Source organism: Eptesicus fuscus, chromosome 18, assembly GCF_027574615.1.
Source record: "Eptesicus fuscus isolate TK198812 chromosome 18, DD_ASM_mEF_20220401, whole genome shotgun sequence".
Classification (NCBI taxonomy): Eukaryota; Metazoa; Chordata; class Mammalia; order Chiroptera; family Vespertilionidae; genus Eptesicus; species Eptesicus fuscus.
In genome coordinates this window covers 46115378-46134288 of record NC_072490.1, presented here as the reverse complement: position 1 = coordinate 46134288, position 18911 = coordinate 46115378, and the positions used below count along the sequence as shown (strand labels likewise).

General features: G+C 44.1%; 1 protein-coding gene across 5 annotated transcripts in view; it reads right to left on the bottom strand.

Annotated features, from left to right (window-relative positions):
* The window catches only part of PXK (PX domain containing serine/threonine kinase like), an 82445-nt gene that overhangs the window by 32762 nt on the left and 30772 nt on the right, over nucleotides 1-18911 (bottom strand). For all 5 annotated transcript variants that reach the window (XM_054729555.1, XM_028152730.2, XM_028152731.2 and 2 more), the window contains exons 3-7: nucleotides 18826-18873; nucleotides 9735-9921; nucleotides 2494-2571; nucleotides 1930-2003; nucleotides 1338-1412 (exon numbers count right to left, since the gene is read on the bottom strand). In XM_054729555.1, the coding sequence (XP_054585530.1) occupies nucleotides 1338-1412; nucleotides 1930-2003; nucleotides 2494-2571; nucleotides 9735-9921; nucleotides 18826-18873 (462 nt within the window). The remainder of the gene's footprint in view (nucleotides 1-1337; nucleotides 1413-1929; nucleotides 2004-2493; nucleotides 2572-9734; nucleotides 9922-18825; nucleotides 18874-18911) is intronic.

The window sequence follows — 18911 nt, the reverse complement described above, 5'->3', positions numbered from 1 at the left end:
GGCACCGCCATCGCCGTGTTCCGGACGTCGCCGCCGCGGCGTCCCCCCAATTTATACTTCTTAATCCCTTGAATTCATTCAACTCTACTGAAGTCTAGCGCCGCCGGGAGGTGCACGGAGAGGGCGCCCGGGCCTCCGTCCGGTGTGCGGGGCGCGCGGCCCGCGGCACCAGGCGCGCGGGGGCTGCGCGGCGGGGACATGGATTTTTTTTTAAGAGGAAATAACTGGAGGTGATCCAAATATCTAGAATCACTGAGTAAACTGAAGTATAGCCAATGCTAATTCTATGCAGCCAGTAATAATGATATTATGCTGTATTTTTTACAATAAAAGATGTTCAAGGTATACTATTAACAAAAAAATCAGGTTTTAAATATGTATAGAATATATATGTGTGTGTGTGTGTGTATATATATATTCTAGAAAAGTAACATATTTCTGGTTAGTTGAAAATAGGGGTGAGTTTCCTTTTTCTTTTTTTGCTTATCTGTGTTTTCTGACTTTTCTGCAATTAATATGTATCACTTGTCTGCACTACCTTCTTTTTAAAAAGCATATCCATTAAAAGAAATTTAGAATTGAGTGCTGTCAGCCTGTGTCACACAATTAATCAAACTCAAAGACCACAGCATTTTTCTTAGCTTCACATTACACCTCATTAACAGCTTGGTTTTGCTAGCTTGACAAGACACTCTATCTTCAAAAACAAACTTGCCAACAGATTGTCAGGTCAGCGTCACTGCTCGGCCATGAGTGACTCCCCACATCCTCGTGCAGACCACAGATAAAGAACATCAACACTATATCAACTTCCTGAAGACATCCTGCATCTATTCTGAAATATATTAATGTGGTTCTTTCCATCGAATGCCTTGGATTAGAATTGTGTATTAGCCTAAATAACGCCAGGTATTCCTAAACACCACTTGGTTAGCCTGTGAGAATAGTAACTCAGCCAGCAAAAGAGTTATTTTGCCTTTCCCTCATGCAGCTTACCTAAACCCACATTAGTTCTGTTTTCTCAGGCTAGAACAGACCTTTTCATTCCATTGATATAAACATCTTCACCAACAACAAAGTGGCTAGTTCCTATTCTGATATTTGCTTAAAATTCACTCTACATTTAAATTACCATATTTCATGGGTCGTGTATTACAAATGCCACTTAAGTGGCCCCCAATCAATGGGACTGGCCGTAGGTGTTCAATGGAACAACTTCAGTCTGAACTGAAATCCAGTACAACTCTCCGTTCTTCCGAGTATGTCCAGCTCCTTCTGCCCACAGAAAACACTGTGAATATGTCATCAGCACCAAGAATAGAAGGACTTGTACTCACCAAACAGGAAGGCAGAAGTTTGATTAGACACTGAAGATCTTTATCTGACAGATACTTGTCAGGGCCAAGGTCAGCCTAACAAATGGAAAGAAATGTCAAGGTGCTGCCTTCAGTCATAAAAAAAGAAAAGTTCCTATGTCTTTCTCTCTTTTTCGTTTGTCCAAATATATGAACGTTAACCAAAGATCTGGAGAGGGAGAATACAAACCTATAAAAAGCAGAACTTACTTGTAATCTTACTGAATTCCATTAACCACAGGTATCACCAGAACTCCCAAAGTGAGAAATAACCAAGTAATGCCCACGTACTTCCTTTAAAACAAACTGCAGACCTGCCAACCCCAAATGGGTTCCAGAAAACCATTCCTCTTTCTTTCCAAATGTTTATTAGTTGATCAAATATAATCACATCCAAATAAGCAAATGTATAAGCAAAGCGACTTAAAATGACGCTCCTTTGATGTGGGACGGACAAGGCCTTTATAACATCACTCAGGAGCACAAAATAATCCCATAATCCTCTTGTCAATATCTACTTTCATGAACCCATCTAAGATCCCAGAAATGAGGCTGACACAAAAAACCAGCTTACCCAGCTTAACACTAGCCGTTCCTTTGGCTGATTTTTAATCTTCATCAAGAAATATTTCTTCCTTATCCTCCAACCTGCCATAAAAGCAGAAATGTGTTTATAGCTACATAATTTTTGTGCCAATTGATGCATTTCATTGACTGCGTAATTAATAAAAATTAAGCTTCGCAATATTATCCATAGCTATACAGGCACAAATAAAACAACCATTTGGTAATGTTGACATGGTAAAGACTACACTAAAAAAAAAGCAAAGGAATTACTTTATTCACAGAAACAGGAAAACAGCCCTTCAGTTTAGATTTAGTGGAAAAGCAAGATGAGGAATGAGTGATTACACCGCGCTGAAGATACGTTACTTCCATCAAAATCCTCAGAGAGAGCTTGAACCAAGATTCACTAAGTAGTAAAAGTTAAGGACTGCATCCTCAAGCAATAGGGAGGCAAAAAGAAAAAGAAATCACCTGCATTTAAGAGCTCTCTTGGAATACATACAGGGAAGCGTGACAAAGAACCCAGTACTGGATCTGATTTTCCAACAGAATGGGCATGCCAGTTTCTCACCTATGTCTTTCAATGGCTCCACTACCTCCCACTTTGGTTCGGATCGGAAGAACATGGAAACCTGTTGTAAGGCAATCTCTGCAAAGACATTTTAGAAACTCATTAGTCAAACATATCAGGAAAGTACCATACGCTTAAGATATCCTTACAAATGAAAGTCTTATAGTCTATGGCCTTCTTAAAAAACTTAATTACACACAGACACACACACACACAAACACACAATGAGACTAAATGCAATGTGGGATTCTAGACTGGATCTGGAACAGAAAAAGGACATTAGTGGGAAAATTAGTGAAATCTGAGTAAAATCTGTAGTCAAAAAGTACCAAAGTTAATTTCCTAGTTTTGGGAAGCATGCCATGGTTATGTAAGATGTGACATCGGGGGAAATTGGTGAGGGTTACATAGATACTCTCTGTACTATCACTGCCATTCTTCTGTAAATCTACAATTCTTTCAAAGTAAAAGATTAAAAAAAAAAAAAAAAAGTGTGTAAACTAGCTGGTATAAGCCAAGAATTCAATGTATGCACCAGGCCCCAAACCAAGCACAAAATTCAAAATGTGTTCTAAGGTCAGCCTGAAGTGTATTCAGTGTTGCTCCAAGTGATATTTATCCCATCTCCATTCCGCATGGAATTATAGCTTTCACCAACAAAGAAGCGATTAGCCTTAAATATATCCTGGAAATAAAAGCCAGCATTTTAGAAAGCCGTCTGTGTACAGCAGCAACACAGTCCTATTGTGGGAAGAGATGGTCTGCCTGTTTACTGGAAAAAGTCCATTCCTTTTGTGTTCGTTCATCATGAGAATGTTTCCTCCTTTTAAGAAGACAATGAGAAGAGAAAGTTCTCTGAAGTTCACCATATTAAGAAATCATCAGGAACACTGTTCCTTGGTAGTTCCTACAAAAAGCAACACCTGTAGTTTGCTATTTTCTCCTCAATGCAGTGAGCCACTCCTGATCCCTGAAAACAAACAAATCCTGCAGGTTCGCTGTGGCTTGCACCTCTGCCTCGCGTTAATTACAGTCCAGGCAGGCTGGCAGAAAGGCTCTCCACGTGTCAACATTACCTAGGCTGGGTTCCCCTGCCGAGAGCTGGGCACACATTACCATTTGGATGAACTTCACAGTACATTCCGAGTTAAGAGGTTCTGGGAAGAAAACCCACCAGCTATTTGTTTACTGACTCAATGTGTACAGTGTCAGTCCACCCACACAGAAGAAGACATGTGAGGACCAAATACAAAGCTGACTCCATTTACCTTAGTTCTAACTACTCCATGTGATAATAAACCACTTGGAGGGGCTGGGTTGACAGAAGCATATACGTTTTCAGTATCAACACTGGGAACTCTGGACCTCCTCCATCATTAGTGTTGATACTATATGTTTTTAGTATTTACAAAATAATGTGAATGTAAACAAACTTAAAAGGAATTTCTTTTAAGTGAAAATCATTCATATCAACTTTGAGAGAGCTCATCCTATATAATAAAAGCCTAATATGCTAAGTGTCCAGTTGTCCGGTCAGTCATTCAACCAATCAAAGTATAATATGCTAATGATATGTTAAGACAGCTCAACTGCTCGCTATGACGTGCACTGACCAGCAGAGGGCAGACAGTTGACCAGTTGCTATGATGTGCACTGACCACCAGGGGGCAGACGCTCCAACCAGTAGGTTAGCTTGCTGCTGGGGTCTGGCCGTTCAGGATTCAGGGAGACGGGCCGGACATGCCTGGAGCCCTCCCATGGTCCCTCCTTGGCTGGCCAACCTCCCACGTCCCTCCCCAGCCCCAATCGTGCACCAGTGGGATCCCTGGGCCTGGCCTGTGCCCTCTCGCAATCTGGGACCCCTCGGGGGATGTAGGAGAGCTGCTTTCGGCCTGATCCCACTCAACGCAGGAGCTGCCCTCTGGTGGTCAGTGCGCTCCACAGGGGGAGTGCCACTCAGCCAGAAGCTGGGCTCATGGCTGGCGAGCACAGAGGCAGTGGAGGGAGCCTCTCCCACCTCCATGGCAGTCGGACATCCCCCAAGGTCTCCCAGACTGTGAGAGGGCACAGGCTGGGCTGAGGGACCCCCCTCCCCCCGAGTGCACGAATTTCATGCACCAGGCCTCTAGTGAAAAATAACTTTCTAAATGCGGTACCATGTCATTCTAAGAGACTGCAAAGGACAGTTTGTTCAAACCTAACAGTGACTCATTAGTCAAGGATATTTACTGTATGTCACTGTGCAGTGTACAGTGTTTTAGAAATGGGGTAATAGCTGTGAACAAATGGAATGTGCTATCTTTGTTACTGGTAAGTTGAGGACTAGGAAATAGCTTTTATTCCCTAGGGGTCAGGGAATTGCAGAGAGACATTTCCTTTCCACTAAACTATGACTTACTGTCAAGTAAATTACATGACTTCTATGCTCCCAATTTTAATCCCCCCACCCCAGACTCAGCAACACACTTCAATCCTAAGAACCGATTCCTCAGCTTAGAAGCCTTCATTGGCACCTCATCTCCTTACCAAGTCAAGACCAAGCTTCTCAACCCAGCGCACAACCTGGCTCTGGCTCTGGCTCTGTCTCCCTGACAGAGGTGCCTCCCACTCTTCACGCTGAGATCTGCCTCCCTCAGCCCCAGCAGCCTGGCTTGGCCCCACCCCTCAGCATTTTCCATTCTTGCTCATCTATCCTTTGAGGCTCAGCCCAAATTTGCTGCTCCCTTAGCCAGAAGCCCGCCCTCCCTCCCAGCACACTCCCAGTGCTGCATCTGTCCCTCTCCTTTGGGATTCGCTCAGAGACTGCCCTGTATTAGGGCCACTCTCTTCTACCAGACAGAAACGCCGGCGGGAAGGGTACTCCTTAGTCTGGGTAAAGCCATATGGAAATGCCCCTCTCCCCCGGAGCTCTGCTCCTGCCTCTGGACCTGGCTGACTTCACTCACCCCTCAGATCTCCCTGTAGGTATCAGCTCTTCTGGGAAGCTTTCCTCCATCTTCAGATCTAGATCATCCACAACCCACCCGGGCCCTGGTCGGGGCTCATGCAGGAGCCAACCAATCAATGTGCTTCTCACACATCGATATTTCTCTCTGTCTCTCCCTCTCTCTTCTACTCTCTCTAAAAATCAATGGAAAAATATCCTCGAGTGAGGATTTAAAAAAAATAATAATAAACAATAAATAAATAAATCATCTGCAATCCTACTCCCTCTCCAACACCCCCTTCCAAGGTGCTGCCCCGTTTACCCTGCCATAGTCCTCTCTCTGCAGGGGGTGGGGGTGGGGTAGGAGAGAGACTATTCCTTCCTTGTCACTGTATTCCTCTTCCTAGCATCTGGCACACAGTAGGAGTTCAATAAATGTTTCATGCTGCGAGAACTAAGGGTCCCATGTTCAATAGGTGTGGATGCTCTCTCCTCTTAGAACATGAAAGCCATGAACAGGACGGCATCTGGCTTCTATTTCTTTAGCATTGATAGACATGGGGGGGCGGGGGAGGGAATGCAGGCTCAGTAAATGCAGATAAACACTCCCCAGAGAGAAACGCTGAGCAAAGCCTTCAAGTCCATCCTGTGCTTCCCACAGAGCTCAGACTTCTCAGCTCGGAAGGTACCAGCTGCCCCCACTGTGTGCAGCCCCATGGGATGACCACAGGGAACAAACACTGACGCCCCCGTCCCCCGCTTCCCCCCCGCCCCCCCGCCAAGTCGTCCAGGTCCCTAATCTACAGGAAGTGGTGTTGCAGAGGCCTGCACATCCAACAGCTTCTCCAGCTCATCCTGCCTTGTTCTGAATGTAACCCCACCCCCAGCCTCTCCTTCCCTTTTATCCTGGAGCCCACCACTATCAAGCTACTGAGGGATTCCCGGGGCTTTGAGACCAGAGGGAGCTTCAACACCCCTCAGTTGCCATCCCCTCCCCCAGCTCTTGTTTTATGGCCTGGACCCTGAGGCCGGAGGGGAAATGCTGCTGACCACCAAGCTGGGACTAGGATCCAGGCCTCCTGTTTCTGGTCCAACTGACTTCTGTGTGGACATTAAACCCCCCGAACTGTGAGGGAGTCTGAGGTTTGAGTGGGAAGACGGCTACAGTGCAGTGAGGCTTTTACATGACAGAAGTGCCTTGTGAATCAAATAAGGGGGGCTGTGTGTGTGTGTGTGTGTGTGTGTGCGTGTGTCCACACAAACCCCTCACGACCGGGAGATACTTGTTTCCCCTGTGCAATAGCTGGTCCTCCATTAGACTCTCTGATTCAAATGAACACCTCACAAACCTCCAGAGGGCGATGAGCCACACTGGTTTGGGGAAGCCTGGACAAGTCCGCCCGGCTTGCTGGGGAATGGCTCAGAGGAGGAGGCTGGGGCGCCTGGGCATCCCGTTCCTGATGAGTCAGCCCCAAAGCAAGACAAGTTCGGACAGTTCACTTAAAAGGGAGAAATAAATCAGCATTTCTCTGAAAACAGCCACTAGCTGCTACTGCTCCATCACAGGGATGTGTCCTCTCATCATGGCAGCTCGTTGAGTATTTGGGTTCTGAGGGAGTCTCTAGTGGCCTTCTTGTCCCCCTGCTTTGGACTCCTGACTGTGTACCTTGCTGAGGGGGCGAGGGGGAAGGGGGGGCAAGGTCAAGGACACTGACAGCACGAGAGAGAGGTACCCTAGAAGGAGATATAGGGATCAGACCACCTTCCAGGTCTGAGCAGTGTTTTATTTATTTATTTATTTTTATATATTTGTATTCATTTCAGGGATGAAGGGAGAGGGAGATAGAAACATCAATAATGAGAGAGAGTCCTTGATCGGCTGCCTTTTACATGGCCCCTACTGGGATTGAGCCCGCAACCCAGGCATGTGTCCTTGACCGGAATGGAACCTGGGACCCTTCAGTCTGCAGGTCGATGCTCTATCCACTGAGCCAAACCGGCTAGGCTGAGCAGCATTTTAATCGAAAAACACTCAGTGTACTCATACAGTCATGCAAATGTGCCATCCTAGGCAAGGCCTTCCCTCTCGGGGCCTCTCATCTAGAAAATGAGAGGGTAGGTCTTGATGTGGCTGCTCTAAGATCCCTTCCAGCTCTGACTCCAGGTGACTCAATGTACTTCTGATACAAGCTCCCAGAGAGCAGGGAGAGTGTATTCCTCGCCTGCTCCCCCAGCACCCAGCCCTGCCCCAGCAGCCGCACAGGCCTAGCGGAGGCAGGCTTGGAAGGCACAGCATCATCGTGTGTGCGCTGCACCTTGATGTGGGCCTCAGAACACGAGCAGGAAACAAGGTGGACAAACTGGTGATCGGGGCTGGGTTGGGGCTGATTGGATAACGGTCCATCCAGACGGCCCACCCTCTGACAGTTTGGGGAACAACTGAGGTGCAGCACAGAGGAATGAGAGCCATGAGCGATGCTACTGTGAGGGATGCGAGCTGTGTCCTGTGATGCTTCTCCTGCGTGATCCAAAAATCAGTGGGGCATGAATAGAAGCCTCGTTAACAACTCCATGTCCAACCTGCAAGCTGTAGTAAACGCGAATTTGAAATAAACTTTGCTCCATTTCTGTGTGTTCTGAAAAGGCATTTTTTTCTTACTCCTACTTCTGTTAGAAGATGGCAGGCACCTTCTAGGGTAAAGCTCTTCAAACTTCAATGCGCATGCAATCACCTGGGGACCCTGTAAAACTCAGATCCTGATCAGCAGCAGGTCTGGGATGGGGCCTGAGTTCTGCCTTTAGACAAACTCTCAGTAACATTAGTGCTGCTCATCATAAGGCCACACTGTGAGTAGTAAGGCCCAAGGGCTGTGATTTTCAAACTCAGCTACATAGGGGAATCTCTCAGGGAGATTTAAAAACCACGAGCCAGCCCTGGCTGGGGAGCTCAGCTGGTTAGAGCATCATCCTAATACGCTAAGGCTGCAGGTTTGATCTCTAGGCAGGCACATACAAGAATCAACCAATGAATGCATGAATAAGTGGAACAACAAACTAATATGTCTCTCTTTCTCTCTCTCTCTCTCTCTGTCTCTCCACTCTCCCTCCCCCCTTCCTTCCCTCCCTTCCTATTTCTCTCTAAAATCAATAAAAACAGCCGAAACCGGTTTGGCTCAGTGGATAGAGCGTTGGCTTGCGGACTCAAGGGTCCCGGGTTCGATTCCGGTCAAGGGCATGTACCTTGGTTGTGGGCACATCCCCAGTAGGGGGTGTGCAAGAGGCAGCTGATAGATGTTTCTCTCTCATCGATGTTTCTAACTCTCTATCCCTCTTTCTTCCTCTCTGTAAAAAATCAATAAAATATATTTTTTTTAAAAAAAAAAAAACTAAATAAATAAAATCGATAAAAACAACAACAAAACCAGAAGCTGCCCTGCAGAGTGCAGCTGGGCATCAGGATTCTGTAAAGCTCCCCAGGTGGTTCTGTTATGCAGAAAAGTTTGGTGCCTGACAAGCAGGCCTCCACTTCCCTCTCTGAAAACAGGAATCAAAGTGCCTCCCTCGAATTGCTTCAAAAGTAGTGTTTGAGCACCCAAAAACTAGAGTGTAAACCATCTATTAATAACACCCAGAGTTCCACGTAGAAAGACTCTAAGCATGATTTAGCTCTAACAAGTCATCTGAATTCCAATCATTAGCTCAGTTCTACAATGGTTTCCATTGGTCTCTTCAAGGCCACACCAGAGTGAATTCAATACTTAATCACCCATTCGGCGGACACCAGGCTTAGGTTAGTGATGTCAGCTTTGCAGGAATCGGTACCCTTCCCACCTCGGTCCCCTGGCTGCCGCCTGGTCCAGGGGAGCTAGCTCCTCCTTATGCTCTGCACTGAGTCAATCTTGGTGGAAGACTGGGAACACAGGGAGGACCCTTCAGAGCCGCTGTTTTGTTAAGTAATTCCGAGAAAAGCCAGACCCACTGTAGAGCTATAAATACAAAATGGAGCCAAATACAAATCAACTGATTACTGTATAGATTACCATGGCTTCTTTACTCTCTATTCTGTCAGGGAAGTTAACAAAGACAAGACTGTAAGGACACAGACACAATAACTCCTCGTCCAGATTTTTCTGTGCAGACATTACAAACATGTTAGAAGTAATTATCTTCTTTCTATACATTTCAGTAAATTACAATCAGGCAAGAATTAGTAAATGAATAATGCCCTATCACAAATATACACATCCTCCCATTTGGAAATAAGAGTTTCTCCCACATGGTTTATGTCTAGCAAAGCACAGATCCCTCTGCTTACCAGTGTAGTTTGCGGAATAGTTGTTTGGATCTAAAAATTTCTTTACCAGCTCACAATTAGACAAGATGTGATTTGTGGTGATAACGTTGAGATAGTTCTGGAGACCTTTCTGCCTCTCGGCTATGAATTCACGATCCATGTTACCAATCAATTTCTTGGGAGGAAGAGGTAGACTTAGGCCTGCAATCTTAAATTAAGAAAAAAGGATTATTCTCAGGTCATTCCCAAATAAGACATAATACCAGAATCCTGAGCCATTGTATTGCATTAAGTCTAAGACACCACAGATGTTAAGATGCATCCTAATTTTAGTGATATAAAAATGTGAAAAATCTATGCATCTTAGAATTCATAAAATATTGCATTAAGCATAGCAACTATAAAACTTGATTTTTTAAAAGTGTTTTTCTTTTTATCAACCTTACATATGAATGTAATTTCAAGAGTCAAACAGTTCTTTTTGTATTATTATTCACAGTCTCATGACATCCCCCCACCACCCTCAACACCAGATGACATATCCGTTCCCCAAACCCTGGAGACAGCCATGTTCAATTCTTTCAGCCAATCTTTTGGCAGTGGGGAATGTTGAGATTGTTATATCTTCATTTTTAATTTTTAGGAATTATCTATAAGTTTCCTATCATGGAAAATGAGGATTAAGTTCTTTCACTATCCTGACCTCACCCCCCACACACCCTGTCCCTAATCCTTCCAATATAGTTACAACTCTACTGAGTGCGTACTCATGTTTACACTAGGTGATGATATTCACAACAGAGCCCAAATGCCATGCCTACTATGCTAACATGCTTCCTTTCTATTTCTTGGTTTTCTATTCAACTTCGAGCTCTCGGCTATGCCTTTTCTCAACACATTCACATACAGAGATGCATCGATTTCATCTTCCTGAGAAGTACCTTCCAGAACCCACCAACCTGCGTTGGGCAGGACTGACGGTCCCTACACCTCCTGCAGAGCTGGCTTCCTGGGCCCTCGCTTCACCACCATGCTGGAGGCGCATGCGCCTTCCTCCTGCTGATCCCATTTCCACAGCCACCCTTTTTCTTAGATATTCCCCTTATTTTTGGTGGAGATATCCTCGGTAGACTTCCCAAAAGGGGGACAAGTTTTTGAAAGCTTGAGTGTCTAAATTTGTCTTTCCTCTACCCTCACACTTGATTGATAGCAAGTCTTGATGTGGAATTCTAAGTTGAAAATATTTTTTCTTCAGAATTTTTAAGCATTACTTTCTTCTTCTCTTTTTTTTTTTTTAGAGAGAACAATTTTATATATTTTTTATTTTATTTGTTTGTTTGTTTATTTTATTTCAGAGATGAAGGGAGAGAGAGAAAAGAGATAGAAACATCAATGATGAGAGAGAATCATTGATTGGCTGCCTCCTGCATGCCCACACTGGGGATTGAGCCCACAACCCGGGCATATGCCCTGATCAGAAATCGAACCACGACCTCCTGGTTCATAGGTTGATGCTCAACCCCTGAGCCATGATGGCCTAAGCATTACTTTATTGATGCATAGAACAGACTGAAAGATCTCATAGAGGAGGGGGAGGAGAGGATGGGAAGAAATTAACCAAAGAACGTATATGCATACTGTTTATGTACAGCCCGTGGACATAGACAATAGTGTGATGTAGGCCTGGGGTGGGGCAGGGGCTGGGTGGAGAGGGACAAAGAGGGGTAAGTGGGGGACATAGGTAATTCTGTCAATGATTAAGAAAAACTTTATTGTTGTCTGGTAGGTGAGAACATGGGCCCCTTCCCAAGCTCCAACTCCCCCTCCACCCTGTGGGAATACAGTGGAGGCCATCTGTAAGAGCGCTGTGGGACTGGCCCGGGAGCCTGGCCAGCTCCTCGGTCAAGACATGGCCAAAGAGAAACTGCTTCTACATGTGAACCCAGACTGTAAACTACTGCAGAAAAACAGCTAGGTTTTGATCTCACGCAGCCTGCGTGCAAGTATGCGTCCCCCACGCCCCCACCAGTGCCCCGTGTGCTCTGGTTTCTGTACTCTGTATTGCCGGGTTCTGAGGAAGCCTGTGCTGCAGGAAACTTCACCAGCCAGCCAGCACCACTGGTGCGCATGGAAGTCCTCATAAACCCACGTCTTTCACAGCCAGTCCTCCGGGTTATTTCTTTGGAATCGGCAACCAGTACGCTGAGGTCTGACCTCCTTGCATAACAACTGTCTTCTGGTTTCTGGTACTGCTAAAAGTTCAAAATTCCAGATTCTGTTTTGTTTTCCCCTCTCTGTATAAGCTTTTAGGATCGTCTCTTTGACTTCAGTTTGTGAATTCCATGCGCCTTCATGTGGGCCTACCTTGATCTCTCTGCTCAGTACTCAGCCCTTTCATTCTAGAAACTAGTACAGCTAATATTCTTACATTTTTTGGTATTTTCTTGTATCATGGAATTACTTCTTCCCCTCCATGCCCTTTGCTTTCTTTTCTTGGAATTCCTGTTTTCCAATATTGGACCTTCTGGGCTAATCCTCTATTCTTATCTTTTCTCTCCTATTTTCCACTTCTGTTAACCTTTTTTTTTCGTACTGAAAAACTTTTCTGGGATATTTCCTTTATCTTTCAGGCCTTCTAAAGAGTTTTTATTTCTACTATTATCATTTTTATTTTTAAGCACTCTTCTCTCCCTGTCCCCAAATAGCATCCTGAATGTAATACAATTTCTTATCTCTCTGAAGTTATAAAAGAATTTTTCTGAAGTGCTTGAATTTCTTCTTCTTCTTTTTTTAAGTATATTTTTTTTATTGATTTCAGAGAAGAAAGGAGAGGAAGAGACAGATAGAAACATCAATGATGAGAATCATTGATCAGCTGCCTCCTGCAATGATTGGCTGCCTTTTGCATGCCCTCAATTGGGGGTCGAGCCCACAACCTGGGCATGTGCCCTTGACCAGAATTGAACCCGGGACCCTTCAGTCCGTAGGCCAATGCTCTATCCACTGAGCCAAACTGGCTAGGGCTGAAATGTTCCTCTTACTGCATATATTCTGCTTCCTTAAGGTTCTTTTTCTTTTTTTTTTTCCTGTTTGATTTGGTTGTTAACTTTCATGTTAAAAGTGTCTGCTCATATTTAAGAGGGAGCACCCAACGCTGACTAGAAGCTCTGGGTGAGGGACTGGGCTTGTCTGCTGTGGGCTTTACTGTAGCACATGACCTCACCCAGCTGTTCCACTGGGAGAACGTGTGACCTTAGTGTTTAGTCTGAGTCTTTAGCTCTTTCCTCTTAGGCTGGGCAGACCCCTCAAAAGAATCTTCCGGTCTCCTGCCCAGAAGTGTAAGGGCCAGTATTCTGGGAGCCCAGAGGAAGAAGGCAGCTGGACAGAGGAGGAGGGCTGGGTGCTGGGGTCCATGCACCTGTTTATTATGTAAATATTTTCAACTGTGCCTACATTCTCCAGTCCAAAAACTGCTCTGACCTCTCCTGGGAATAAACTTCCAGTTTTCTGCTGGAGGGAGGACAGGTGTAAGTTGCTCAGATGGGGACGATTTGGGGAGCTGACTGCTTCTTAAACATGCTTTCAACTCCTGATTTTAGCTTGACCTTGGCCCACACCAGAGGCAGCACCTGTGGTGTCAATTGCTAAAACTTTTGGAGGTTCTGTGTGTAAATTGGTAATTCACCCCCCATGTCAGAATTCTGCCTTCCCAAACCTGATTAATTGGTTAGTTCTCATCCGCTGGATTTTCAGTTTCAAATGTTTTGTTGTAATTTTCTCCTCTCCTATTTGTCCTTGTGGGGTGTGTGTGTGTGTGTGTGTGTGTGTGTGTGTGTGTTTGTGCGTGCGTGTGTGCGCGCGTGCACGCAGGCGAACGCATGTCAGACCAATTTACTGTTTAAGAGTGGCTTTGGGAGAGGAGAAAATGAATACAGGTGCTCAATATACTATCATTTTCCAGGTCATTTAAAACTTTAAAGTCTATTTTTCGAACTTAAAAACAAAGCGTCAGATTAATATCTTAATTTAATGAGTAAAATCACTTTTAAAGAGTAGTGCTATTCTACACTTGTGCTTAGATTAGGGCAGTGCACGTGGCATGTGCACTGACTGAGGGAAAGGTCTAAAGAGAAGGCTGTCCTGGATTCAGACAAGGCTGTAATCTAAACCACCCTTATGGGCAAACCTAACTTAGCCTGTTCCACCCTGTATTTTTCAAATAACAATGAAGACCTTGAACTTGATATTGGACAAGATGAAAAGGTTGCCTGACAATTCCAAATTGCCTATTTCTCCAACTAAGAAAGTACGGCAGGGCACATTCACAGTGAATTTTGTACTGTGGCACAATTCACTGCCGGTAAGACACACATTGCAGCTTGTTTTCCTTATTCACACAATGAGGCCTTACCTAAGAGCAGTTTCTTTAGTAGCAGAATAAAAATCACACTAATGAAGAAAGCACATCACTCAGCCAGTGTACATCTAAGCCAGTTACTTTATTATGTTTTCAGGAGCATTAAGTAATAGAGCAGGGGTCCTCAAACTTTGTAAACAGGGGGCCAGTTCACTGTCCCTCAGACCGTTGGAGGGCCGGACTATAGTTTAAAAAAACAAAACGGCAAAAACACCCGCATGTGGCCCGCGGGCCGTAGTTTGACGACGCCTGTAATAGAGGGTAATCAAAGGTAATACATTACTGAAAACACAACTGATTTCTTTCTAAGACTCTCTTATTAAGCTGCAGCATATAATCTGGTGTGTGTGTGTGTGTGTGTGTGTGTGTGTGTGTGTGCACTCACTCAGGCTATCAATATATATGCTCAATAAATGTCTAAAACGACTCATACCACCTGCTTGAGAATGGCTACCTCTGGGAGTGGGTTGGTCAATTAATCTTTATTTCTATACTATGAAATTATTTCATTGCTCAACTATTCCTTTTTTCAATTAAAAAAAAAAGGAAAAGGAAACGCTTTTTGCTTATCGAGCTAATCATATACACAGCAAAGATTTTTTTAAACCCCATTAACAGGTATCAGCACATCTGCCTGCACTGGGTACCTGACCAACAGTGTACCCTGGAGAATCCCACATCTCAGAATGGAGAGACACCTCATATCCGATTCAAACCTCAGTAGGGTTATTTTTCATTCATGGTAGGAACGTAAGAATGAATTTGATACTGTATCTATTTCAAACTTTGTGGCCTCCAAGCTTCTACTAATCTATTTTTTCAAGCTTCGTTTCACTTTAGGAAAATGTATTGATCTGCCCGGCATACCATCAGCTCTTCTAAATCATCGGGTAACAGAGTCCTTTGCCCGCAGCTGCTATCACAGTGTCCCTGCTGTGTCAGTCTGCTGGACACACTGGAGGTGTTTTCCTGCCCCACTGTAAGATCGCACAATAAATATTTCTAAAAGTATTGAAACTATGCAATGTGTGTGTGTCATTTTTCAATCTTGTCTTTTAAAAAAGATTAGTATTTAAAAGACTTATTTTCTCTTTCAGTTTTCTCCAAGAATTTCTAAAATGCTTTCAATCTCAGCATATAAAGTTTAGAATGCCACTGACCAATTAGAAGGGAGAGAGACACTAATACATTGGTGATAAAGTCACTAAGCCCACGATTTCCTAGAAACCTCCTCATTGGTGGCTCAGAGCCCTGACCGCCCCCCATCATCCCATTTTCCATCGCTTTCCTCTTTAACGTGCCCTGTGGCTTCCTTCTTGAGTTCCTTGTATAAGGGAAAGGGAACGAGAAAGGCAGCAGGAAGTCCCACAAATTTCCATTCATAACACCTGCAGAATGACAATGCTAATGGGAGATGATCGCCAAAATGGGGTCTAAAACCCATAATCTGCCCCATGCTAGGCTAGTAGAAGCCTCTAAATTATATGATAAGCTATATTACAGTTTTAAGAAAACTAGCTTTTGTCTAGAGGAAAAACCTTCAAACTCTGAATCTGTTAATCTCTCACTTCTGGTATCAGATCTTAAAAACCTACGCACTGCCTTCAAGCATATCCCCATAAATATTCTAGGGAGTTCTACACTCTCAACAGGGCCTCAGTTTGTCCCAATTTCCCCTTAGTGTATAAAGGAGAGTCTCTCCTATGTCAGCAAAGGGCAGTAAAATACAAATAACAAAACTTTTGTGCTACAACAGACCTGAGAAGTCACCTGGCTACCTCTGGGAGTGGGTTGGTCAGTTAATTTTTATTTCAGTTCAGAGGGGAAAGTGAGGACCAGGAGAGGAAAGTAGTCTGAGGTGGTAGAGGACAGAGCCTGGGTTCCTCCCCACGCCTGAGGGTCCTCTACCCAGTTCCTGTCATTTTAACTCCTGCTTTATTCTTGCTCCTTCTCGTATGCTGTCTTCCTAAATAAGAAATTTTCCACCTTTTCCATCTCATGGCACACAAACTAATTACAAAAATTCTGCAGCACAACAAAAAAAACATATTTTTTTGCTGATCTGCCAAAAAATAATAGGTATAATTTTGATTAATTCACATCAGACAGCTATTGTTGTATTGGCTGTTGTCATTTTTTAATTTGACAAAGGGAAAAGAGGTCAGTGCCCTTGACTAAACAGTCAGGTATTGCATGTTTTAAAAATTCTTGCGGAGCCCTGGCTAGTGTGGCTCAGTTGGTTGAGCATCGTCCATATACCGAAAGGTTGCTGGTGTGATTCCCAGTCAGGGCACATGCCCAGGTTGTGGGTTCGATCCCCGGTCAGGTTGCATGCAAGAGGCAACTGATGGATGTTTCTCTCTCACATCAATGTTTCTCTATCTCTCTCTTTCCCTCTCCCTCTCCCTTCCTCTCTAAAATAAATAAAAATATATCTTTAAAAAATCCTTGTGGCCCACCAGTTGAAAATTGCAGCCCTAGATGATCACTAACTCGATATTGACTTTAAAATATGGTGGTGATTTTTCTTCACTATTACCACAAATATGCTCATTATATAAAGTGGGGAAGTGCAGCTTTTTTCTCTGTGTGTGTGTGTGTGTGTGTGTGTGTGTGTGTGTGTGTTTAGCTTACATGTGCTTGTTTATAGAGAACTTTGAAAGCACAGAACAGTATAAAGGACCAGAAAAAAACATAACCCATAATCCTACCACCTGGGCTCACCATGGTTAACATTTTGGCATATGTCCTTCCAATCTTTTTTCTAAACATTTCATGTAATTAAATTCTACTGCATGTGTAATTTTACATCCTGCTTTTTTTCTTTTTTTACTCAGGCATTTTTCCTATTGAACTCAAGACAACTCTGTGTGTATTATATTTCTCTTTCTTCAGCAGGAACTCATTATCTGTCAGAAGGGTAATCAGACACTGAAAATCATGGTCACAGTTTTAGTCTGTGGTTTTGGAATACTTTTGGTCTGTTTTATAGAGGCTGTTTTGAAAGTATTTTGTTGCCAAAAAGCTGTATGTACTTTCTTCTGTTTGTTTACTTGGATCCAGAAAAACCTCCCACTTGAAATGCTGTCTGGCCATATCCTGCCCAACACAAGCCAACATCAATACACATGAATATTTGCATTTAAAGTAAGATGCACGTAGAAAGTGTCCATTTTAAAAGGGAAAATTACACTGAAGCAAAAAATAAAGTTCTATTATATTAAAAAGGCCATAATTAAATAGTCACAGACATTCAACCTTATATCTCCAAGTAGGAGATAAAACCCTCTTCCCCACCCCCATTCTTAGGGGCTGGGCCGGGGCAATTTCAATTTGAGAAATATTTCTCCCACAACTCTTCTCAGCCCTGGCTGAATAATACTGTACAAAGATGACTCCCTCTTCTTTAAAACTTGCTCATAAAGGTTAAAACCCACAGTAGGCTCAATGGTAACCCTCAAATGCTGAGCCCACCGTGGGGCCGTCTAGAAGGGTTGGGAGACAATCCACGGCTGGAATGAACTGCACTTTGGTTGGTGTCTTATCTACAGCGTCACTCCAGGCCCAGCTTTTTGTCTTACAGCAAATAATATGCTATTAAAATCCATACAGGAAACCAACTAAACCCATCTACGAGGAGAATTCAATCTCTGCCAATATTCTATTTGGAGATTTAAAGTGGTCATACTAGAATTAAAGTTTAAAAAGACGACATGTGTCAAATGCATGGCCATATGGCAATTACATAAAGGCTTGCAAATACTCAGGCCAACTCTACCGCAAGGCAAATAAGACAGTCATACTTTTAGCGGTGTTGTAAATAATGTCAAAGTGTGGACGCTACACGTGCTTCAAGGTAGCCTTTTGATGGAAAGGAAGCATTATGCTCCCTCCCAGCCAGCAGTCCTGTCCTTTCTGGACAGGACCAGAGATCACTCGGACTAAGTGACGATGGCTAGCTCACCAAAGAAGGGAGCAGTCCTTCACCTCCCAGCTGAGCTGGTAAGAAGCCAAGCGCCCTGGCTCAGGTTTAAAGGGTTTTGTGTGACCAGTCAAATCTGAGCTATGACACAGCCCAATGGTGTTCAGTAACGCACGGCACTTGGAGACCAATCTGCCAGGAGAAGACACGGTGGAATGGGCACTATTTCCCTCAGAACTAAAGCCCCTCTAGGACCCTTCGGTCATTACCAGCACTGGCTGTGTCTCCAAAGACTTTGCAGCTCATCTCTCTCTCCATCATGGCCACCAAGTTAGCGACAGTTACATCAAAGGGATTTAGAACTATGTATTTAAGAGGAAAAGTTACACTGAAAAAGTCTCTAGTTAGTACTGAACGTTGACCTGCAATGCTGACTATGCAGCCTGGTTTAGAGACAGCATCTGAGGGAGTTCCAGCTCCATCTAAGTGAACAACTCTAGCAATCCACGTAGTGATCCCAGACCTGAGAGAAGGAGATAACTCATATCCCATCGCTGTGGCAAAGGATGCAGTGTGGCCCAAAGGTACGCGGTTACAGGGTCGCTATTGTAAATCACGTTTGTTCCCAAAAGTTCATTTTTAGAGCCACACATCATCTGTTCCGTGTGCCGGGGAAACCTGCTCATTTCTTGTTCCCGATATTGCCATTTCCAACTGGTTTCTAAGACATCTCAAGAAAGCAATGTGTGTCGTTAGTGTTCTAAAAGACTTACCTGCAGGCTGTTGTTCAGCAAATCAAAATCACTGTATCTCCTAATAATCTGTAAGAGACAAGACAGTGGTGTTTTCACTCAGCAAA